Here is a 26383-nt window from a genome sequence, read left to right as displayed (position 1 = left end):
CGTCACCTACAATTGCTAAGAAGGTCCTTGTTCATAATCAACGACTTACTGATGTGCTCAACCACTCATGCAACTATACTACGAAATTGTACTAAAATACTAATGACAAGTTGGTTTAAATCGACTCCGTGGCTACTGCTAATTGCACAGCGTTAATATTGTCCCAACTTAATCATTAGGGATTTCATTCAAAAAGTCTGTCAGTGTGATTAATAGTAACCACTTATATTAATAGTATTTTATTTTGTCTCTGATCTGACGTGAGACTTTCCGATCTTCAACAACAATTAATAATGGATAATTTATTTGTAGAACCACGACGCGTCTAGGCAACTGGCTGGTATACTGGTAAACACCGACTAAGGAATTAATGCCCATTTGCATAGGCTCGTGACTAGTCTTGTCTTATATTTGGTCCATTTGGATAGAGTCATATAACAGGGGAAAGTCACTTTCGACGGCTGAGACCTAATTTGGTTTTAGTCTTCCTCCAAAGGAAAGGAGTCATGAACCATGCTTTGATTTTTCTAACTCATACTAGGTGAGGAGCCTAATGAGGTACCAGATTGGACTATGACCTTTGAATTCTCAATGGGATATATATAATGGATAATCTTTTTATTTTACTTCATCATCTGCGCGCTCAATTCTCAGCTCATCCACACAGTTCATAAACTCGCTGCATGGAATCCAAAACCAAGTTCTGAATTTCACATATAGTTTTTTTTTTCTGCTTGATTAATTTCAATCTTATATCATGAGGAAAGGCTCAACATCAATTGCATCAACCGTTCTTTTTCCTGTCCTAGTTTTTCTACTCTTCCTTGTTCAAGTTCAAGCAAGAAACTTGAATGAAGCTGATTGTTCTTCTTCCTGTGGAGATATCCACAACATCAAGTACCCTTTCCGCCTTAAAGGCGATCCATCCGGCTGCGGTGACCGCGACTTTGAATTCTCATGTGTCAACAACAAAACCATCCTCGAAATATTTCCGGGTAAATACTACGTCAAAAACATTTCATACACTGACAATCTACTCCGTTTAGTTGATGTCAACTTCGCAAACGGAAGCTGCAGCCTCCCATCTGGTTCTATAGAAAATTCAGATGGTTTCGTCCAAGACATTCGTTACAAGGGTCATGTCAACTACACAACTGGATCTCGTATCCGATTTGTCAAGTGCTCAAGAAATGTCACCCTGCAGAATAATGAGAAGTATTACTATAACTACACGGAGGTTCCTTGTTTGACAAGAAATGGAACTTACACGTATGCTGTTCTAGATGGAATGTACACGGCTATGGATTATCCACCGACGTGCTCACTTGTTTCGCTGGCTCCTGTGGATTATCATGAAGATGTTTATAAGTCCCCTACTTATGAAGCCATAGTGAAAGTGTTGCAGGCAGGGTTTGATCTCGGTTGGTCTGTTGAGTGCAGGGATTGCTCTTTGGCTGGTAAGCATTGCGTAATCGATGACAAAGCATGGGACACTAGGCCTATCATATTCCAATGTGCAAAAGGTATGTGCCTAAGTTTATGCTCTTCACCCTTATGTGTTTCGAACTGTTATTAGTGTTCTCATTACTCATTCTATTTTATGAAAATGCAGATTACAAAGAACTCACACAGTTTGAAGCAAGATTGATCATTGCGGGAATCTGTGTGGCAGGTATTATTTGCATGATATATATGATGTACATTGACATGCTAGTCTTGTTTGCATTGCAATTTCAATTCGTTTTTGGATTTTGGAACTTATAGAATCTGTCTTCATTTTCAGGTGTAATTGGTCTATTGCTTATAGTTGCTGTATTGGTGTTTGTTATCCGCAAATATAAGAAACGAAACAAGCCCGTGAAGAATCTACAGAACCAGCAATCATCGACACTTTGAATCAGCAATTCTTGTACAAGTTAACCAATGTATACCCTCACCCTATACAGCTAATTAGCTATAAGCTATGTGATACAGTTGCATGTAAAAAATGCTTGTTAGTTAACACGTACTATACAATTTGTTGGATTTGGTCTTGGAGAATAAATCTAATGTAATTCGATTGTCATTCTTTTGTGTAGTCAAATACTCTGTATGTGAAGACTATTAATTGCATATTAATCCTCCTGAACTCTAAGCACAATGTCAAAAAATTATTAATGAATTTCGAACTATCTGTAGATCAATTCACCACATTATTTTTTTTTTGCTGTTCCTGGGATTCTGTTTTCAGGGTTCTGCTTGGGCTGTACGTAATGTATGATTACATGCCTAATGGGACTCTTGCTACTCTTATGGCCTCAAAGGAAGGCAAAATCCAGTCATTGAGTTGGGAAAAACTGCAGGAGATTGCTCTTGGAATCGCTCAAGGGATCGAGTATCTACACAAGACGTACAAGTGATGTGTGCACTCTTCATTTATAAATTAATTAAGCCTCAAAATTAGTAGGACCTGTTGTAAATATTAATGTGGCTATTCATGTAATAGCAATTAGTGTTGCGTGATATACGCCAATTAAGATTGATTGGTGATTAACAAAATATAATTAGCGATTGATTGATTGTAATCAAACGAGTGATTGATGTAATCGTTAAATAGTTACCTTTTGTAAACCTGAGGTACTCCTATATAAACTTCATTGTGAGATGAATAGAATCACTCCATTTCTCATACTTCATTCTTTGTGTCTAAACTCTCCCTCTCTCAAATTCTTTTACTATCATTTTACAACACGTTATCAGCACGACAAGCTCTAGGATTCAGATTGCGAGTTGCGGAGAAGAGGTGGTTCATCATTCAATCAAGAGAAGAGGCGAATAACTCCTGAGTTATTGGATTGGCTGAGAAGACAACCTTCTCAGTTCTGCACATATAAACTGAAGATTCGTATGTTCTTCATCAAGTATTTTTCTTTCCAAAATCTAATTTTATATTCATGTTTATTGAGCCTATTGATTGAATATGAACAATCACCATGATGCATGAACCCCCAAAATTACTTTATTGATTTATTTGGTTGATACATATATATATATCTGTCGTATATATTTGTTCATGTTTTTGGATTTGATTGACATATATCATGACACATTGACATGTATGATTCCTATTTAATATTACTACAATGACAGAAGCATTTACCAAATTTATTACCTATACGAAATGCCAGAAGCGTTAATGGGATTTGAACCCATTTCCTTAGGTACATAACCGTTGTATTAATTTATTTACATTATGATTTCATAACATATATTGTGAATATTAAATGAGGCTGAGTCAGAAGCTCAAAATCAAGTCCAAAGTCACAACAACAAATCCGAGCCAGAAGCTCAGGCCCAAGTTGCAAGGCTAGAACAGAAGCTCGCCACATGTTGCCATAACAAAGGTTATGAATCTTCTCAAAGTAGGCTCATCCAGTTGGATGCGATGTCTAGGCAAGGTTCAGATGAGGCCGTGTACTTAAGTGAGTCTCGCTCCACCTAAACCTCAGCAGGACCTAGCAGTCCAGTAGGTTTCACACACCATTTGACTTACGCATGAAAGCCCGGGTCACAAGCTCGCAGACTAAGCCCGATAGGCTTCACTATCAAGCCCACTCCTTCTTTGGTCCAGCAGAATAAAAAAATAAAAGGAAAAATGATTTGATATTGTAAATAGATTCACCATATCTTATATGTGTAATTAATTGTCAGAAGCATTTATTCACATAATTGTGTGATAATTAATATGTTATATTACTAGCATGCAATTAATATCTCAATTGATTTGTGATTTAATTTTATTTATCCAAATTTGTGAGATTGTTTCAATTTGCTCAATTCAATATTATTGTGTTATTTGTCTAAATTTTCGCACTAGAATATATGTGTAGAAAATGCAGGTACCTAATGAACTAGAAGTTCTAAATGAACCAATAGTTCATACATAAATCGAACTTGTAGTTTCGATAATGCCATTTAAGAAACTTGAAGTTTCCTTCATAAATTCACCACACATGATAAAACCAGTAGATTTTACATGTCTAATCCGATTTTTCATACCATGTTATAGAACTTGAAGTTCTCATTACTTGCTTATGGACGATATTACCCAAAGCACTAATATTATTTATTCCTTTCCTGTAAGAAATGTCAAATCTCAACATGTTTGACTTTGTTGCTTTGGAGGTTTTCGGAAGAAACTATCTAAAGTGGACTCAAGATGTGAAAATTCATCTGACTACAAAGAAGATGAGATCAACAATCGATACTGACAATGTCGTCACTGAGGCTTTTAAGGCAAGTGCCATAATGTTCATAAAGAAACATATGGAGAAAGCACTCCAAGTTGAGTATCCGATGAAGAGGATCCACAGACTCTTTGGGTCGCTCTGGAAGAGTACGTTAACCATCAAATGACCATTTTCTTACCTGAAGCAAGACATGATTAGCAAGATATTGAACAAAACCTATCTGCCCAAAAGAATACAAGGAGAGGCACTTTACTAATTCTCAGAATTGATCACTATCTTGTTGCTCACTGAAATGAACAACAACATCCTGGCGAGTAATGATCAAGCCAAGCCCATCGGTACCTAAGCAACATTTTTGCTTGAAGCAAATGATGTTACTCATAGCAAACCTAATCATGAAAGGAAAAATTGTGGCCGTGGAAGAAAAAAAAAAGGTCCTATCTTTCGAGACAAGGAAAGAGAGGTGGGCCCATATAACTGGCCCAAAACATGGCCCCATGTTATAGTGCCACTGCCCAACAAGCCAAAGTGGAAAGGAACACTGGTTCGGCCCGCCGCCACCAAAATCAGCATGATCTTTGTTATCGTTGTGGAGGAATTGACTGTTGGTCCCGCACTAGCTTTGCGATAGCCGAAGCAGTAGATGAGTATTACGTCGGTCGCGGAACTCGAAATACCAACTTTATTGAAGGGTCATTTTCGATCTATTCCACACTAGAGATCATGGATTTTCAGGCAGTTACTGAACATACCGAGGATTAGGACTCGAAGACATGGGTATAATTGGCCCCTTGTGCCATATCTATTTCATCTTAATGAATGAAATATCTTCAGATTTTGGTGATTTATGTTTTCAATTATTTTGGATTATAGAAATGTGGTTATGTTCGAATATATTTAATTCAATAAACTTATTTATACATGTGATCCATTGAATTAAATAAATGAATAGGCATATTCTGTGGGGAAGTTTGTTGTCTGGTTAAAAGTGCTATTACGCACACCATACTCCCAGATCGGAGATGTTTTTCAAACTTATTGTCTATTCATACCTCTGTGACAACCGTATCAGGCCAATCCAGCCTGATAGAAAGTTATGGCAAAACCCACTGTATATTGTCCAATGGTACTGAACCTACCATTAATGAGGCCTTATAATCTCCACCTCGAGAAGAATGTTATTGAGTATTAAGGATATTCGAACCAACGGTTACCACGTTGAAATCATTGAGAAAAATGAGTGTAATATCTTTGCAAAACCTCCAAGTGTGCGGCCAGAAGCGTACATTGGAGAAATTGAAATATGTTAGCTAGAAGCTAACTAATTCAAGCAACTACTTGTTATGGCATGACCGTTTGGGACACACAAGTCAAAGTATGATGCACCGTATCCTCAACTCATCCCAGGTGCATCCCATTCTGAATAAGGGTCTTGTATATAATGACACACTATGCCATCCTCGTTAAGAATATTTAATATTAGACCATCATATGCAAAGACTAGTACATAGACCACCATTTTTCTGCACAGAATGCTAGGGAAATTTGTGGACATATCCAACCACCATGTGGACCAGTTAAATATTAATGGTTTTGGTTGATGTATCGACAAAGTGATCACATGTTACACTATTGTCCATAAGAAAACACTGCTTTTGCTAAACTCTCACCCAGATCATGAAATTGAGGGTTCACCACTCGGATTATCCCATAAAGTCTATAAGACTTGATAATACCGGAGAGTTTACATCGAAGTCTTTGGATGATTATTGGATATCCCTTGGGATTGATGCTGAACATATAGTTCCCTATGTTCACACCCAAGATGGTCTCACAAATAGAATCTTGGTAATGCGCACCAAGTTTCTAGTTTTTGCGTGGGGCTATGCAATCTTGCATGCAGCTATATTGGTCCCGTTGAGGCCCACTGCTACCAACCTTACTTCGCGTTACAGCTGATGACTGGGTACGAACTTGATGTTTCGCACTTACGCGCATTTGAGTATGCAATCCACGTGCCAATTGTGCCGTCACAACGTACAAAGTTGGGTCCTCAACAAAGGATGGGCATACATGTCGATTATGAGTCCCATTCATTATGTGCTCTTTAGAGCCCTTGACAGGCGATCTCTTTACCACTACATTTGCGGATTAATTGTCACTTTGATGAGACAGTCTCCCCGCCGTTAGGGGGAGATAAGAACGTCACCGTTCCTGATGAACGGCGTGAATTAACATGGAATGTCCCCACAATGTCTCATCTTGATCTCCAAACCGCACAAAAATAGTGAAGTGCAGACAATTCTAGATCTATAGAGTATAGAATACAATATGCCAGATCCTTTCTCTGATTTAGCAAAAGTGACGAGATCATATATACCTGCTGCAAATGTGCCTGCAAGGATAGACGTCTCTGTAGGATGTGTCGTCCCAGATGGACGAGGTACGACCATGGCGGCTAACCAGTCATATGTCCCTGTCCATAAGTGAGGTAGACCATTAGGTTCGAAGGATTCTTATCCCCAGAAGAGGGTAAACTTGGCACAAACGAATCTTCTTGACATCGCAATCTCAAACCGATTCATCTCATGAGATAAATCAAGATTATGGGTACATCCTAGAAGAGACCATGTTGGGGGACACTCCAACATTTGAATCCACTCCCGAGAATAGAGAAATCTCGGTAAATTTAGTGAGATTTGGAATCGGATTGAGATTATCATCGATGATATATTAGTATTTGCGGTGGCTACCGAAATTATAATAAGCGATGACCTCGAACCATGCTTTGTTGATCAATATCAACGAAGAAACGACTGGCCAAAAAGGAAATAAGCAATCCAGGTCAAATTAGATTCATTGACAAAGAGAAATTAAGGTGTTTGGACCTGTTGTTCCTACACCTCCCCATGTTAAGCCCGTAGAATTTAAATGGATATTTGTAAGGAAGCGTAATGAGAAAAACGAGATTGTGATACACAAAGCTCGTCTAGTGGCGCAAGAATTTTCTCAACGCCCTGTGATTGATTACGAGGAGGCGTATTCTCCCGTAATGGACGTCATAACGTTCCGCTACCTTATCAGTTTGGTAGTTTCCGAAAAACTGAATATGCAGCTTATGAATGTGGTCACAGCTTATCTCTATGGGGATCACGATACAAAGATATACATAAAAGTTCCTGAAGGACTTAATATACCCGATGCAAATAGTTCTAGACCACGGAACACGCTCTTCATTAGTTTTGAGGCGTTCACTTTATGGATTGAAACAATCTAGACGGAGGTGGTATAACCGTCTAAGTGAATATTTAATCGGGATGAGATATGTGAATAATAAACTATGCCCATGCTTGTTTATTAAGGAAGCAAGTTCCTAGTTTGGAATTGTGGCGGTCTATGTCAATGACATGAATTTGATTGATACTCCTGAAGAGATCAAGGAAACCGCAAAGCACCTGAAGTTGGAATTTGAGATGAAAGGCCTTGGGAGAACAAATTATTGTCTCGACCTGGAGCCCGAGCACAGTGCAAATGAAATTTTGGTCCATCAACCAAATTACATCCAGAGGATGTTAAGATGCTTTAATGAGGATAAAAGCAAGCACACCCATGGTCGTCTGAAGTCTAGAGAGAACCGTATCGTCTTGCAGATGACAACGAAGAGATATTGGTGCCAGAAGTCCCATATCTAAGTACAATAGGCGCATTATTGTACTTGGCTCAATACCCTAGATAGGTCATCTCATTCGATATGAACTTGTTAGCTAGATATAGCTCTGCGCCAACACGCCGCCACTGCAATGGCATAAAAGACATTTTTCGCTACCTTAGAGGTACGGCGGATATGAGCTTATTCTATCCCTACGCATCAAGGAATGGATCAAACCCCCTTGATCCTCAGAATGATGTTTGCCATGTTGGATATGCTGATATAGACTATCTATCAGACCCGCACAAGGCATGTTCCCAAACTGGTTATGTCTTTACCATTGGGAATACTGCAATTTCTTGGAGGTCTACGAAATAGACACTTGTTGCTACCTCTTCGAATCATGCTGAGATACTAGCTCTTCACGAAGCAGTATGTGAATGTACATGGCTAAGAGCCGTTACAAAGCATGTTCGAAGCATATGTGGACTGCATTCCACCACTGATGAACAAACCATTATCTACGAGGATAATGCTGCTTACATAGAGCAGATAAAGACGAGTTTCATCAAAGGAGACAACACCAAACATATTGTACCGAAGTTCTCCGTCAATTAGCAACAACAGGAGCATCAGAAGATTGAAGTTAAGCAGATTTGATTTGAAGACAATCGTGCAGACCTCTTCACCAAGTCACTACCAAAGTCTACATTCCAGAAGCATGTCTAAGGTATTGGTATACGTAAACTATCTGAATTACCTAACATGTAATTTTCAGGGGGAGTCAAAATCAGGGGGAGTATCCTGAAGCATACTCATTTGACCATCGTGTACTCTTTTTGTCCTTCGTCCAAGGTTATTTTGTTCCACTGGGTTTTGTTACCTAGCAAAGTTTTGACGAGGCACATCTTTAGCATGGTTAGCCCACTTACTACATCCAGAAGATGCTTTGATTTGACATATATGCATTTGCTCATCTTTTCCCTTCGACCACGGGTTTCTCCCACTGGGTTTACCGGGCAAGGTTTTGGTGTAGCAACTCTAATGCATCCCTCTCGTAGACATACTACCTACTTATGGTGCTCATAAGAAGACTCCACCTATCTCTAAAGCTGTGATACTGCTAAACCACACTCAAGCGCGTTGTGCTCTTTTTCTCCTTCGACCAAGGTTGTTTTTTCCCACAGGGTTTTTATTACTTGGCAAGGTTTTTGACGAGACAACTTAGAAGCGCATAGCAGGGGCAACACTATTGACATGGAATATCCAAGGGGGAGTGTTGTAAATATTAATGTGGTTATTCATGTAATAGCAATTAGTGTTGCGTGATATACGCCAATTAAGATTAATTGGTGATTAACAGAATATAATTAGCGATTGATTGATGGTAATCAGACGAGTGATTGATGTAATCGTTAAATAGTTACCTTTTGTAAACCTGAGGTACTCCTATATAAACCTCATTATGAGATAAATAGAATCACTCCATTTCTCATACTTCATTCTTTGTGTCTAAACTCTCTCTCTCTCAAATTCTTTTACTATCGTTTTACAACAGGGACCAAAACTTATTCCCAAAAATATCAAATGTTTGCCTGGTAAAATTTTATCCGAAAGAATGAAAGATCATGGTCTATTTTACACAGCTCCGGAACTGAAGTCTTGGAAATTACTCGGATCTGCTGCAAGGGAATCATATATTTATAGTTTTGGGATGCTGATTTTGGCAATGGCCAGAGGAAAAATTGATGGGAATGCAAAGGCAAGTAGTTCAAGAGGAGTGATGTGCATTTATAACCATTTAGTTGGTTGGAGATTCGGAGACTTGGGGATCCAATGTGTATAGTGGGGTTATGGTGCGTCAAGTGAAGGTATCCGATCATCCCTCGATTACAGAAGTTGTGGAGATGTTGAAAGGAAACATCGATAGCCTCCAAATGCCTCCTCATCCTTCCTTAATTATCATCAGCATCCTTTCCACCTCTACGTACACAGGCAGAGGACCAATTGGATCCTTCTGATGATCAGATGCTGACTTCAAAGACAATGCAAAGAAGCTAGCTAGGTATAGCACCATAATATTTAACAGTATTATATCTATAATTTTTTGACTTATGTGTGTCAACTTTGCCAATCATGCTAATCTTCGCTGTATCGTTCAAATCGTATAATATAGCCACGAACGAACAACAGTGTTATATCTACAATGTTTAGGGACACTTTGGCAATTGAATTGTTATATTATAAATTTACAAGGACTATAGGAATAAGGAAAAGTCATGATGATGAATAATGGTTGCTGCTTGTTTTTCCCTTTATGTAAGAGGTACTATTTCTGTTTCTAGAATAGACAACAATTCACTTCTGGCCATAGATAATTCAATGGAATATTACCATTTGGTTTAATATTTCTCTGTTCAACCTACAGCCTATCAGAAACAGTATTCTAGTATAGGACTAGAGCATGGTTGAGTGCACATGTACCATTACTGAAATTTATCTATCTGCTCCCTTCTCAGACTCATATACTGAAATTTATAGCCTTTGGCCAAAACATGAACTTCCTTAAGAGGCTGGAAATTGAATTCAACTAGCTAGATAAAGTACTGGAAAGGAAAAGTAGCAAAGTGCAGAAAATGAAAGAATGGAACTGCCATGCTGCCAATTAGCTTTCACAAAATCAGATTCTACTTTGAATCAGCATCTAGATCAGCCAGAGACAGTACCAAAAGAACAAAGAGGAAAAGAAGATCAAAGAGGAAGGGAGAGACGACAGAGACAAGAGAATGAAAATAAAGTCATTTTTTTCTTAATCACCTCCATTACAAAGCAAATAAATTACATGATAGGTGTAAGTGATGCATGCCCAGCAGCCCACCTAAGTAGAGTAAACGAGCTAGCTTCTCTAGTATGCATCTCTTACATCCCATGTTTTATAACATCAAACATACTTAAGAAAAAAGGATCAACTAATTAACAGAGCAAAAAACTTGAAAATTAAAAAACACAAAGACCTCAAGAGTTAAGTAAGTACATGAAAGAAAATGAAAGACCCTAGTGATAAGGTTAAGGTAAATTCGGACCGCTACCCTCAATTCCCCGCAATGCAATAGCGCCGCTCTCCAAACTCTTCCACCCCACTTTTGTGGTGGTGGCTAGACATTCAGGAGAGCGCGCGCGATTGCAAAGCCTTGTTTAGTATGTTGTTTTTGCCATCAGCTCCCTCCTCCTGGTCGCCGCCAGCCACCACCACCTTCATCATCTCCACCGCCAACAAAGTAGCCCAAGAATCCCCACTGTTGGTGGCCGGCCATCATGATAGTACAATGATGAATGCTATGATTGAGCTGAAAATGTAATGTGCTAGCTCAGCTAGCAAGGAAGAGTAGAATGAATGAGAGTAATTGATTATAGAGCAAAGGGGACATAATGGGTCATATATAAAGACGAGAGATAGTAGCTTTTTGGTTGAATATGAATGCCATTTTCTTTTCTTTTCTTCAATTTTTTTTCCTACATGATGAAATTATTTGATCTCTTTTGGCTAAAGTGAGTTGAATTTCTTGGTCCAATTCAAGATGGAGTTAAGTCTAAGGGCATGTTTGTGGGGAATGCAAATAACTCCACTAACTCGGTTTCCAAGGCTCTTGGAATTTTCATATATATTATTCTCTCTTCGAGTCTAGTCTCTCGTACTCATATGAATAGGTGAACTGTAATTTTCCCACTCAGGCTTCAGCTCGATCCAGACAAAAGCTTTATCAATGGCCAAACCCTTTTTAGTTTTATTACCTTATTATTGAGCATCGATCACTCATAAGAAGGTGTGAAGTTAGTGAGTGCGTGGTGGGTCGTCATTTACATATTCATGGATTCTTGTGCAGTTGTGCATATATATTTTGCATGGAATTTCGAAGCAGACAGATGAGCCTGATTTGAGCAGGAAAACACTGTTTGAAAACACTCATCACAAAACAATGAAACATACTACTCTTTAATCATGTATACAGAAAGATGTATAATGATGAAGGTCATGAAGTATATGCATGTTCTGCTTGATATAAGCTTAGAAAAAATATTGGAGGTTTGAGTTTGTGCAAAGTTAAAGGGTTAAAGAGGTTCTTTTTGGTCCCATATAATTATCCATCTACTTTCAAACCAAATCATTGTATTCAGACGGTATAATGATCAGACCTTTTTAATCAATTTAAGGTAAGGGTTTTCTCCTATCAGTACTATTTTGTACTGCAGTAAGGTCTGCCTACAAAAATACTTTTTAAATAGCTCAATTATATTCGGCAGCCTTGTTTGAACACCTCATGAATTCAAATACTAGGTTTGAAAGAATTTATGGATTGGTAAGATAATAACGATCACAATTTATGAAACAATCTTCAAACACAACGTAAATTTAACAGTTTAATTTAGAATATCGTCCTGTGTGACAATATAGTCTTAGTCGTTTAAAAAAATATTGTGTTAAAGTTGACTGTAGCTCTTACATGATCATGTCATTTCATATCACATACTATCATTAAGTCTTTTAAATGGGATGTGGTGTGTTGAAGGAACTAGTCATACAAGTCTAATTAAAGGGTTGTGTTTGTGTCTGAATCTTTTAGGGTTAATGCTCATACACCCCAAATTTCTGAGAATACTTCTCATACACCCCAGTGTCTTATTTTTATTCCTCTTTACACAACTTTTTTCCTTTTCCTTTCTCACCAACCCATCTTATCAAAATTCCTACCAGTAGTACCCGTCTCTGATGTCTTTGTCAGTTTGGTTTTCTTTAACTATTTGTTTGCTATTGTTTTGTTGAAACGTGGTGGGCCCATAAGAATTATATTTGTTTGAATATATACAGCTGTTGCATTCATCCTCTATTTCAAAGGTAAACAGTACACTTTACTATTCAAGATTTCAATCATTGACAGACTTGAGTTAAATGCTATCTGCAAGAATACTACCAAAGAACTGCATAAGGAAAGAGAAAAATTGAGAAAATTGAAAGAATTAATATAGAGAAAGTCTTAGTAGAGAGACTCCCAATTACTGGGATATTATCTATAGACTTCAAACCAGAATTTATAAAGTAGAAGAAGATATTGAAAATCTTTTATATATTCTGGGAGAGGAACAAAAACCTCTTGATTATTTGAGCATTGGTTAGATCCGCAATTCACTGGTATCAGAGCTTGTAAAATAGCTCAGCAGGGGAATCCCCAATGGGGACAATGTCTGATTTAATAAGAGAGAGACTGAATTCTCTATTAAAATCTTCTGATGAAAAATATCAGATCCTGCAGAAAGAAATATCTAGATATCAAGAACATCTAGAAAAAATTCCTGTTATAATCCACCAATTAGAAAAATTGGAAAACAAACTGGATTATATCAAAGATCTTCCAAAAACAGAAGAAGAAAAGCTAATGAGTGTTAGTAGAAAAATCAATGAACAGCAAAAAACGCTGGATTCTATGAAAAATATACTGAAGGACAAGAAAGTGCCTACAGTAAAACCAAAGAAGGCTAATGGATTCAAACCATTAGAAAGACCGGAAAAGAATCCTGTTCCAAACATGATTTTTCTGGATCCCTCAACTAGTTCTACTAGTATTCGGTATGAAAAGCCAAAGGAAACTCGAGATGTCAATATGATGAGCATCTTCGGAAAAAAGAAAGGAGTTCAACTCCTAAATGCTGAAGAATTTGAATACAATGAAATCGAGCATGAGGTAAAAAACGCCTCAATTCCAAAGCTAGATTTCAAACAAATTTACAAAAAGGGAACGTTTGACCTGATGGATAGCCATCATTTCAAATTACTTGAATTTACAACCCCCTCTACAACAGGAGAAACAGATCTACTACTGATCACTCCTGCTGAAGTTGCCAGAGCAAAAGCAAAAAATTATCAATTTATGCATATTGGAGCAGTCCAAGTAGGCATAAAACTTTTAGCTCGAGAAGGTATAAACTGTTCAGTTCTATGTGTCTTACAAGACAATAGACTAACAGATTTTCAAGCTAGTCTTTTGGGAACCCTTGAAGCATCTCTGTGTAACCAAGTGGCATATTTCAACTGCTTCCCCAACTTCTCAACCAGCTTGAAAGATGCAGCTCACTGTCTAAGACTGAGAGTCAAGACAGATGACATATCCATGAAAAATGATATGCAAGAATTGGCAATAGTATACAGGATATACTATAAACTGATGAGTACTACAGTAGAGCCAAAGACAAGGATATCAAACATCCCTGGTCTTACTACTGGATTTCTTACCAGTCAGAAGAACCATTCACAACAGATCCATAAGGTTACTTGGAATGAAGTAACTTTTCCCATTGAATGGAAATTATCTGGTCCGAAGCTACCAGCAGAAAGTGCAAAAGCTAAAATTTATGAAAGTAGAAAGACTGGAGAAATCAGTCTAAATTTTGAAAATCACAGAAAAAGTGATGTCTGTCCTGAAAATATCAGGATAAACAAAAATCTTCTCAGAAGAAGCTACAGCACTAGAGAAGCTAGTTTTAGTGGTACAAAAAACTCTGAAGAACCATCAGAGTCCATCACTGAAGAAGAACTAGAAGCTGATCTAAACAGACCAGTCAATATGTTTAGAGCACAAAAGCTCTATGATCTTTATGAAGAAGCAGAATTCTGCGAAAATCCTGAAAGATTAGAAAAACTAATCAAATAAATGAAAAACTTCAATCCAGGAAAGGAAAGAAAACTCCTTCCCTACCAAGATGTTGAAATAGAAGACGGAGATAGCTCCAAAACTTTCATCACTAGAGAAAAGGGAAAAGTGAAACTCCCTATACAGAAGGCCCCTACGGGCAAAAATGGAGAGAGAAATTCTCAAAGATTTGTCCCAGAGGACAAGATACCCAGAGTACCTATTTCCAATTATGGTATCTGGCTCGATTTAGATAAAGCTCTAGACAAGAGAAAAACTCTTGACCAATGGGTAGACAGCCTGATGATGGCATCTGCTCTAACCCTTGGAAAATTTGAAGCTCCTGATCTTCAGATGTACTTTGAAACTACTCTCACTGGAGTAGCTAAGAAGTATTACTATTCTTTCAAAGAAACAGCCAGAGGAAAAGAATGGCTGGAAGAAATCAAAACTTCAAAATCTCCTTATGATTTTGCAGCACCACTGTATGATCAGTTCTGTGGAGATGTTGCAAATATGAGTGAAAAGGCTAGAGAAACGGCTAAATCAAATATCTATGCTCTCAAAATCTGTGACATGAGATATTTTGAAGAATACTTGAATGAATTTCAAGAATATTACTGTACAATTGGTGAACTAGAAAATACTGATCTAGTCAACCTGTTGCACAGGAAACTCCCTGAACCATGAAGAACAGCTGTGCGAGAAAGCATAGCAGAAAAACCAATTGAAAGATTTTCAGTTGGAGGAATTGCCGACAGAATCCGGCAACTATTGAAGGAACTATGCAAAGCCAATCTTAGAGCTAAGATGGCCAAGAAACAACTCAAAGGAGTTGAAAATTTCTGTTATGGAATACTGGATATGCCAATCAACTGGGGATGTCATGAATCCAAGTCCTACAGAAAAAAGAAAGAAAAATATTACTCTAAAAAATTCAAAAAGAGTAATCAAAGAAAGAATTGGAAATTCAAGAGAAGTTCGAATTACAAGAAACAACAGGAAGAAAATCCTAAAAAGAAATTCTTCAAGAAAAAGAAGAATACTCATCAGCATAAACAACAACCCAGCAAGAAAGCTTGCAGATGTTGGTTATGTAAAGCTGAAGGGCACTATGCCAATGAATGCCCAGAAAAGGGTAAAAGATCTACTAAAGCTCTGTTCGAGGAATACGAGCCTATAGTAGAAATAGCTAACATGAAGGGCTACGAATTAGCCTATTCTGATGATGAAGAAGATGACAGGTCAGTATACTCTGCCTGGTTTAATGAAGACGAATCATCTGAGTCTGAGACTGATTCTGAAGTAGAGTACTTCGAATCCAGACAAATGAATGTTTTGAAAATCAAAAACTGGGAAGAAAGCAAGACAGAATCCTTAATGTCTTCTTATCAGGTGAACCCTGGTACATTCGTTTGTGACTACTACTTATGTCACGAAAAGAATGGTCTCCCTATGTTTTGTGAAGAGTCAAAAAAGACTTATCACAAAGAATGCTTCATAGCTGAAGCAAGAAGAAAAACCAAGAATGGACTTGTCAGCCAGCTGGTTGAACAAGAATATGAAGAATATTTCTCTGAGAAAAAAGAGAAAGAAGTAGAAACTTTGTTCCAGGAAACCATGGAACCATCTTCCTCGAAAAAGGAAGACATCATCGAAGAAAAAATCGATGACAACTTTGAACTGGGTGAAATACCAGAAAATGTAGAACTGGTGAAACCACCAGAAACTGTTCATCTCTTAGAAAAGCAAGAAGCAGCTATAACAGTTACTGAAACATGGGATCTACTTGGCCAACCTTCTGGCAAGTTTGATTATAAAGTCCGATATGACCCTCCGTCATGGTTCAGTAATCCAGACAGCAAAGAGATAATTCCTACAAACTGGGATGATACAAAACCTTCTAGTTTTGATAAATTTCCCACTCAGAAAAATGTTCCAGTAGAATGTAAACCATTCATTCCAAAGGAACAAGCTCAAGAAAATGAGCTTCAGCAATCGAAAGTCGTCTCTACGAGTAGATACAGCAACTACATAGAGATTGGACTAAAATTCCCTGATCATAAAAAATATCATCTACATGCCTTTGTAGATAATGGATCAGGATTTATAGTTGCAAAGAGATTTGCAATTCCAGAAAAACTCTGGAAAGAAGAAAAGAAAACAGCTACTGGTGTTACTTTTGATGGAAGCCATCTCACCATGAATAAAGTAGCAAAAAATGTTCATATCACCATTGGTGGAGGAACATTTACCATCCATAACGTCTGGCAATCTGAAGGTCAAGGCGCAGATTTCTTGTTGGGTAATGATTTCATTCTCCAACAGAGATTTATTCAGGATGAAGAAGCAATAGGCTTCAGAAAAGGAGAACGGGTGTTCTGGGCTGATAGGCTTATTCAGGCCAAAAGTATTGTAGGTCCAAACTTTACTACCCAATATCAGAGATCGCAACAGAATAGTGGTGATCTTACCCCCTACAAACCCAAATTGGAACCCATACTCCAAATCAAACAACAAGAAGAATTAATTGTTGAAGAATCTTATGAAGAAGAAGAAGAAGAAGCAGAAACTAGTGAAGAAGAAGAAGCTAGTTTCATCCATGAGCATAACCTCAAGCACTTTCAGAATAAGCTTGAGTCTCAGAAAATTCCCACTCTTGAAAAAATCAAGAAACTACTCGAGCAGAACATAGATGTAGACCCTCAGAAGTTTTGGGAAAAAGACCCAGTGGTCTGTGAATTAAGATTGCATGACATGAATGCCATCTGTCATGTCAAAGCCATTCCTCAATACAAATAGGAAGACCAAAAAGAATTCAGAAAAGATATTGAAGATCTCCTGAACAAGAGATTAATTCAACCTTCCACTAGCCCTCATCATGCTCCAGCATTCTACGTGAGAAATCATGCAGAAAATCTAAGAGGAAAAGCTAGAATGGTGATTGACTACAGAGATGTCAACAAAAAGACTGTCAAAGACGGTTATCAAATTGCTCAAGTAAGAGTACTGATCAACCAGCTCAGAGGAGCTAAAGTCTTTTCAAAATTCGATGCAAAGTCGGGTTTTTGGCAGGTCAAGATGCATCCTGAGAGTGTACCTCTCACTGCATTTGGAACACCTCAAGGACATTACGAATGGTTAGTAATGCCTTTTGGTCTAAAGCAAGCTCCCTCCATCTTCCAGAGAAAAATGGATAATATCTTCAAACATGTTGCGGAGTTCTGCGTCGTCTACATAGATGACATTCTGGTCTTCTCCAAAAATAGAGAAGAACACATGAAACACCTCCATGAGATTGTAAAGCTGATAGTTCAGCATGGAATTATCCTAGGAGAAAAGAAAATCTTCTTTATCCTTGATGAAGTTGACTTCCTAGGAATAAATATCAAAAATGGAGTAATAAAACTTCAACCTCATATACTTCAGAAGATCTGGAAATTCCCAGATAGAATTCCTGATGCTAAGAGTCTAGAGAGATTCCTTGGTGACATAAATTATGGGAGAGATTTCATTCCCAAGATCTCAGGGTTAACAGCAATGTTATCTCCTAAGACAAGTTCCAAAAGAAAATGGAGCTTCACAGAGGATGAGGAAAAAATTGTAAAGCAGATAAAAAATCTCTGCAAAAATCTCCCTCCTCTTCAACAACCTGAAGAGAATGATGAAATTATCCTCCAAACAGATGCGAGTGATAATTATTGGTCTGGTGTGGTTTTGGCGAGAGCGCCTGGAACTAACATTGAAAAGATCTGCAAATTTTGTAGTGGCAAGTTCAGCCCTGCAGAACTGAATTATCCCACAGGGGAAAAAGAAATTTTGGCTGTTAAGAAAACAATTTTAAATTCTCCAGCTTTCCTTGGAAAACCCTTTACTGTCCGCACCGATTGTGCCAGAGTAAAGAATTTCAAAAATTTCAAACTTGATAAAGCTGCTGATAGAGGAAGACTAGCTAACTGGCAATTATTCCTTAACCAATATGAATATGTTGTTGAATTAATTGCAGGAAACAAGAACTATCTTCCAGACGCCTTAACAAGAGAATTAGCCATGTTCAGCAAAAGAAATGATGAAGACGACGAAGGTCGCAATCCCAGAAGCAGAAGAGCTGGGAAAGAACATGAAACCAATGAGGAACCCAAAGAACAAATCCTCAAGAGATTCCTGCTAAGTCCAAGAGGCTTAGCCACAACTGATCAATCCCAGGGTAAAGGATTGACTAGCCCGTCTCAAACGGCAGACGGTAAAGGCTCATCAAGACCGTTGACGGCTGTTGCTTTGCCAAAAAGCAAACCTACTCCAACTGGAGTAATTAATGTTTTTAACTATGAACTTCGAACGTTTGACACTCCTGTGTTCAGAACTGGCAGGAGACTCGCTTACAATCAGAAGGAAATTCTGGATAATCTTTTATTTGTCTTCCAAGAAAGAAGCAGTGGTCTAATGTTCCCAGCCCTCTTTGCCTTAGCTGAAGAACTTTATGAAAATGGCAGGCCACAGTTCGAAGAACTACAGCAGAGTGCTGTCAAGAAAGAAAAAATTAACTTCCTTGAAAGCCCAGAAAGTGCTAGGGTCATGGCACTCACTGAAGCAGACTGGCATAAATTCCACAATCTAATAGGAAGGCACAATTCAGAAGACCTAGTTCCTCCAACCCTCTTCATCATCGCGGGACCATATGTTGGAAGATACCTGGTAAACGTTCAGAGTGAACATCCACAAGAACACAAGCTTTGGCTTGTTGAAAATGGTTTTGTCCATAATCTGTGGACCAAAACTAATGATGATCTAAAAGGTTTTCCGCCCATCATCGTCAATACAGTCAAGAATGTTAGAAAAACAGACTGTACGCTTCGTCTGAAGTTTAGATCCACCCCTCCAGAATGGATCCAGCAAGCAAATGGTGAGGTTGAATATATTGCTCCATATCACTATGTGAGAATTATTCCAAGACAATATCTGCAACCTGCCTGTGTTGGGTATAATGGCCAACCAAACTCTAGCATCCCATGGATGAAGGCCATGACTTTGGAATACATAAAGAAGATCATCACTGAAGACCTCAGCAATACCTTCCTGGCAGCAGGAGAGAAGATCATTATCACTGCTTACGATCATCCTGACGTAGTCAGCAGTGACCTATTCCTATCTCTTACCCGAAAAGAGATAGACTCAACAATGGCATGCATGCAGTGGATGGACAAACTTGAAAACGACAACCACTACAAGATGTATGTCGACACGGACGTAGAAGACAATGCTACAACAGTTAGAATGGCCCAAGCAGACAACAACTCGTTTGTCTTTGGCCACCACTCAGAGACTGATGACAACATGTAGCAGCTGGTGAAAGAAAAAGGCACCAAAACAAAAAAGCAACTGTTTCCTTTTCAAAAAGATACTTTTGCTTTTCAGAAAAGAAGAAGGTGAAAAACATTTCACCCAAATGCTTTTGCTTTTCCCTGTACGACCTCCATCATCAGGAGCACTCAGAAAAGCAGAAGATCACGGAGTTGTGCTGTACATTTTTGTATTTTGAATTCCAGTTTGAGTTCCGCTCTCTATATAAAGAGCTTTAGTTTTCATTTGTAAGGCATTCGAAAACGGAAACATCAATCCGATATTCGAAAAGAGCCATAGTAGAGTGCTTCCATTCCTATCTAGAAGTGAAGTAGTGTGCTTCAAGTACAAGTAAGTACCTGTTCTCATTCTTATGGATAGCTAAACAACTTTTGCTGTTTACCTGAGAATGAGGCTCTGAATGTTTAACATGTATATTATTTGAATAAATGAATTCATGTGGTTACTCATCCACCTCTTCAACAAGTATCGTTGTCATTAAAAAGTTATCTTCATCTTTATCATTGTCATAATATAGTTATCTTCATCTTTAGGTCGCTATCTAAATGTCTGCATCTTGTAGAAATTGAGGCTTTGATGGTACTTAAAAAAAAAAAAGAAAAAAAAAAAAGTTTTAAATCCAAAACTAAACAAGCAGCAGTGATTCCGCCTGTTAAAGTATCCGTTAGGCAAGAGGCCGTTAGGAGAAAAACTTAGGCATGTTGAAGGCTAGTTTTGTTTTGTTTTGACGTTTAGAATGAATTTTTTTTTAGTCAAAGGGTATTAGCAAAACCACAGGTTAATATAGGATACAAATGACATTTAGATAAAGACTTATCCCTGTTAGTCTTTTCTTAAAAAGAAACAGTGTAATACAAAAGTGTTGGGTAGTTGGGAAAAATACCGGTGCTTTTTGGGTATACGGGAAAAACCCCAATCTTTTATATGATTGAGTAAATTAACAGGTTGTGAAGATATGTTTGTGCCTTGGCAAATTTAAGTGGAATGGGGTAATTGCTTACACCACATCTCTCAAATGCAATTTCGGTGCTCTCATATTTTTCGGGAAGGGAATCAAGTTGCAGATGCTCTTGCAAACTTTGGTCTCACTTCAGATACTATGGTTTGGTGGGACTCGCCCCCAGATTTTGTTGCTTCTTTTTGCAATAGATATTTTATGGGGCTTCCTAATTTTCGCTTTCGGTAGTTTTTTGCTTGGTTGTTTGGTCAGATGTCTTTCAATTTTCTTACTGGAGGGGTTAGGTTCATGTCCCCCCTATCTAGTTAGTCTTTCTTCTTTCTTCTTTTATTAATAAATTTGGGGGAGAATTTTCCTCTCACATTCAAATAAAAAACAGGTTGCGAAGATATAAAATGTTTTATGGTTTAATGTAGTAAGTTGATCTTAATTATACAACACGTACACGTTGTGTATACACGAATTGTCCCATATATATATAGATTAATCAAAGCTACAATGAAAAAACAAAAGTTAAATGATATATGGTTAAAAAAAAACAAAGTTGGTGGATTTCTTTGTCAAACTTTGGATGGTTGAGAATGTTACAGACATAATTGAAGCAAAGGCTTTGATTGATGGAAGCTCATGTGGGTGCTGGAGACCAACAAACAAAGAAAAATGGGGCAAAACTCACTTTTACCTTGGATACGTCCATCCATGAAAACAAAAGCGAAAGCTAAAGTAAAGACGAAGGCATAAGTCAGCGGTCTGAGATTCTCCTTCTTTCACTTTTCTTGATTTGTTATTAACCTATTATTCACTCCTATTTCCTTCTTTAATTGAAGGAAAAGAAAGAAAATATCTCTGGTTTGAATGAAAATGGATGATACAGTCATCTCCACCAGAAGTTAGTGGACTGTCTCTGTCGGCACTGAGTGGTGGCCGGTGTATCTCCGGCCATCTTTTCCGATCACAGCCTGGTAACAGTTAGCTAGCCTTCTGAGTTCTGATATCATCTTCATCATCTACGGCTCATGTTTCGACACCTCGTGAGGTGGTTATCTATTATTGCTGATTGATGACAGGTTTATCTGTTCAAAGTTGACCCTTCCAGATCTGAGATCTCCCATGCATGTCATTGTTATAGAAATTAGCGGCAAAATATATGTTTCACCTCACCCTTACGTCATTTTTACATCAAGCTTAATTGAGGTAGAGGATTTGAGTTTATTTAGTTTTTTTTTGATGAATTTGAGTTTATTTAGTTGCTAAGAGAATTTCTTAATCACTTTCTGAGTCCATGCATTATGCATACACATCTACTTATCGGTAATGAATAAGAAATTTGAATAAACTTACTTAGCCCACCACATATTAAATTTCTACACGAATGAGGCAAACTGTTTACTTTTTAATGTGTGACTGAGCGACTCACCTCCATTCTAAATTCTAAACTCTAAACCCTATTGCAAATGTGAAGTCATGTAGTGAATATTTTTTTCTCGTTTTCATACATTTTTCATTTAGTTCGGTTCACATTGTTTCTTACTAGGTTATGGAATATTATGATAAAAAGTAAGTTCAAACTAATCAAAACCATTCGGAACAAGAATTTTATTAGGTCTAGTGAACTTCTCCATTATCCCTCATTATATGGCTCTACATTTTCTTTGAGGAAGATGTAACAAACTATATTCCAAATAATACGAGAATACAATTTACAACTATACAACGGAATATAACCAGGCCTAGATGCAACACTGCATTGAAAACACCAGATATCAACCGGGCGGAAAGGAAAATAATTGACGTTGTGACCGATCATACAAATCCAACGACAGAATTGACAAAACTGATCAAATCAACACCGAATCAAAAGAAACCTACCACCAAAGAAACCGAAATCCAGTCCATACATAATGAACTAGTCCCCTATTCATGTCACATATATTCCAAGTCAATAGCTAAAATCAAATCCATGCATATATGCAATGTGAATATAGCTTTGCTAGCTTCTTCAAGTCGGGGGCTAAACCGTAGAAAGGGGTAGTCCTCAGGAAAAAGAGTCAATATTGATTGGATACGGGAAGGACAGTTGTGTGGAGAAGACCATCCCACAAAGCGCCATGTGTCCCATGAGTGTCCGGTCATTGGCGGACAAGAAGCGGCGCGTGAGGATCTCGACAAGTTTGAGTCGTTTTGAGCCGTATACGGCGCTCCAGAAAGAACGTACAACCGAGTAAGCACGCACGCCTCCGCATTGGATCCCTCGTGCATTTCATTTTCTCCTAGGTAAAAGCATGCATGCATTTTCAAAAGGATAACCACTCAGTTAATAATTACTTCTTTTTATCTTTTACTGTGTGAACGTTAATGGAGTACAGAAATTTTATCTTCCATTTCCATTTCCATTTCCAGGACGACGACCCTTTTGGAAAATGACTGATCATATTTTTCTTGGGTGTTCTTCTGGATCTGGACCCCCTTATTATTCCTTTTTCTTGTCCTAGAGCGACTTGTCATTTTGATATTGCGTTATCATCCCACCCTTTCCAACTTTCCAAGGATATAGTGCCCTTATTTGTCAGGCAGGGGTTCATTTCATTCATTGGTCAAAAGTTTGAAGCAAGATTCGCAATTTCGATGAAAGATTCTGTGCTTCGAATTTATAGAAATTTCTACTGAAATCTTATGTATGGATTGAAATATCAATAAATAAACTTTAGTATAATATTGATACAACACAGAAACTAGTTTTAAAACAAAAAAATTTACAAAATTTCATCTTGGTCATGACAACGACTAAGATACTTTGGGCCTCTGGTTTAAACTTTCTAATGCATTTATTTTGTTTTCCATACATACGTCCACTTTGAGCCCAATCCTAACATTTGGCCCGTAAACATATTATCAGAGATCTCTTTTGTGCGACAATTTCAGTTTTTACTTTTTAGTAAGGTATCGAAAGAACTTCAAGTCATGTAACAGTGATTTAGGCACCCTAAGCCATTGGACTGTTTGCAAAGTGCTTGTTGATCAGAGAAAATGAATCAACCAGTTCAAGAACAATTCAAGCTTGCAAGAAATTTCAGCTCTGCAATGAAATCTCCCATTGATTTTCATTAAACAAAATGATCAGCCCTACTCTTAACAATGGATTTAGCTCAGCACTGTTCCTCTCTTACACACAACCAGACCCATATTTTATTCTTCAAATCAGCAAAATAGCAAATCAATCAAGTATTGATCATGAATAACAAATAAAGCGTTAAGCATAGTATACATCTAAAGGAAGACAAAAACGTGAATAGAAATTGTGTTATAGGGCAAGGGATAATGAACAGTAGGGATTATGTAGATATGCAGAACAAATTCAGGTCTTTTGTATTTGTATGGATGAATCCGTTTAATGGGTAAAAGAGAAGGAAGGGAAAGGGAGAAACTTAAGGAAATTGTATAAATGGGAAGGGTTGGTAAGAAATGATATCAACCTCTGTTTAAATTACAACAGAGAGAAAGAGGGAGCTTCATTCCTTTCCAACTGTCCCATTCCAACAACTTCCCCAAAACCCTGCCTTTCCGACCCAGACTATCTCCTTCAATGGAACGCAACACTCTGCTCTGCATTGATCCCATCTTTATATACTGAACTGAGGCACAGCTTTAAAACCCTTGGCTACACACTAACAAGCTAACCATGGTTGAGTTAGCCTGAGTTTGACTGCTGAGGAAAAACCATGGCTAGTACAGTAGTACTTGATCCTCAAGATTGAAACTTTCCACAGAAATATTGACCAGCTCAGAGAATCACTGTCAAAAGATCTTGTAACATTTATATCTTATCTTGCATTGAAACACACAGTACTGAAAATTTTGAAATTTTTACTTTTCAAAGGACACAGTTACTTAACCAGCGTTTGCCAAGGTTGATGAAGTATGTGAGTACAAGAAAGAATACCAAGTGTTCAAGAATTGTGCATAACTTAAAACAGTTTCGTCTCTCTTCAGGCTTGGCCCAAACGTACTTCCTTCAACCAAATACATGTTATTTACCACAAAATAAACCTCACAGTTAAAACGTACCTATAATATCAACTACTCACTGAATACAGTATTGAATACCTTACATGATTGCACTGTGCTGGTTTCAGCTTGACCACTGCTATTTTCTTCTGGCAATCAAAACATGTGCAACACACTATGCCTTGTGGCTCAGAAATGCAACAGACACAATTTACAGGGTTTCATATCAGAAAGACTTTCTGTGACTGAAGACTCTGCAACACACTTTCAATTTGATTCTGGAATGAATGTGAAAAAAAAGTCTAGGGAATCCAATGTGAAAATTATTATCCGCACCACAATGGATTACTACTATGTTAAGGTATCAAGGATATCATTTAAAATAAGCCAAGAATCTAGCTGGTTACATTAGCTATGTTGAGCTGTTGTTGAATAATCAGGGTACCAACACAGTTCATATAAGTTCACATTAGCTATGCAAAATTGCCATAAATATTGAAAGGACCATAGTACCTTTGGTCAGAGAGCCATGAGTTGGATTAAAATAGGTCACCTACTGTTTTGCCTTGAATTCTAACGAACTCTGGTGTTGTATTAATAATAGATCAGTCTTCTTAGACTGCCATAGGCAGAGTCACAGTTCATACATAAAGTGTTGTTCTTTGGGTCAAGTACATCTACCAATTCAGAATAATATTTACTCTACTAGATCCATTTTATACATCGAATCTCTCTATTATCAAGTCTGGTTTGAAATTCATCCCAGTAAGAGTAAGTTTCTCTCAGAGTCTCTGGATTCTATTTCATTAGAAGGGTGCACATAAAAGATTACCCATAAGGGAAAGTTAAGCTATAATCCAAGGCAAGTAAAAACAGCAGTGAACAACTATTATATATGTATTAACTTAGACATAAACAGTTAAAACACCTCAAGGTGGGTCATCAATAAAAAGCTTATTTCATAGACAAGAATTAGATGTTTGAACAAAGCTTATCTCATAATAAAAATAACAAGCAGAACATTTGCTGATGATAAATAGATCGAAGAAGCGACCTAACTTACCAGAAGCAAGAGTGGAAGCAGAGTTAGAGAAAAGAAGAAGAAGGAAAGGGAGGAACCAAAGGAAATCATGGGGTATAGGCGGCATAGGGAAGAGAAACTGTTCATGCAAGAACAAGTCTTCACCTCTCACCTACCCGCCTATACCCCAAAACTTCCTTGGGCTCTATCTACCTTTCCCATCTCTCTCTCTCATTAATTTCTTTCCCTCGTGAATCAGAAAAAGAGCAGATCGGGGGAAAACAAAAGCGTTCATCTAGATCGATAAAGATGATGAATCCCATCTCTCACCTACCAGCAACTTCCTCCACCAGCTCCCTCTTTCTCCTTCTACCCTTCCTCTCTCCTTTGTTTCCAAGTGGACCAATCCACCTTCTCCTCCCACATATATATAGGTTTATTGGGTTCATTTGGGCCAATTTAGGCCATTTAATAAGT

General features: G+C 37.8%; 1 protein-coding gene across 1 annotated transcript; it reads left to right on the top strand.

Moving 5' to 3' along the window:
• The first annotated feature begins 648 nt into the window (after positions 1 to 648).
• On the top strand, positions 649 to 2118 carry LOC133712615 (uncharacterized). Its single transcript, XM_062138727.1, has 3 exons — positions 649 to 1523; positions 1613 to 1672; positions 1784 to 2118. Exons 1-3 carry the CDS (start codon positions 758 to 760, stop codon positions 1894 to 1896), a joined length of 939 nt encoding a protein of 312 aa, XP_061994711.1. The 5' UTR covers positions 649 to 757; the 3' UTR covers positions 1897 to 2118.
• Positions 2119 to 26383: the final 24265 nt, after the last annotated feature.

Source organism: Rosa rugosa, chromosome 5, assembly GCF_958449725.1.
Source record: "Rosa rugosa chromosome 5, drRosRugo1.1, whole genome shotgun sequence".
NCBI lineage: Eukaryota > Viridiplantae > Streptophyta > Magnoliopsida > Rosales > Rosaceae > Rosa > Rosa rugosa.
The sequence above is the reverse complement of the archived record's forward strand: the minus strand, read 5'-3'. Positions and strand labels throughout refer to the sequence as shown.

What these genes read in the sequence shown, in the direction of transcription:
- LOC133712615 (XM_062138727.1), top strand. Translation starts at nt 758, where the DNA reads ATGAGGAAAGGCTCAACATCAATTGCATCAACCGTTCTTTTTCCTGTC. An exon ending in CATATTCCAATGTGCAAAAG is followed by an intron (nt 1,524 to 1,612) that starts GTATGTGCCTAA and finishes ATGAAAATGCAG; the next exon opens with ATTACAAAGAACTCACACAG. An exon ending in TGCGGGAATCTGTGTGGCAG is followed by an intron (nt 1,673 to 1,783) that starts GTATTATTTGCA and finishes CTTCATTTTCAG; the next exon opens with GTGTAATTGGTCTATTGCTT.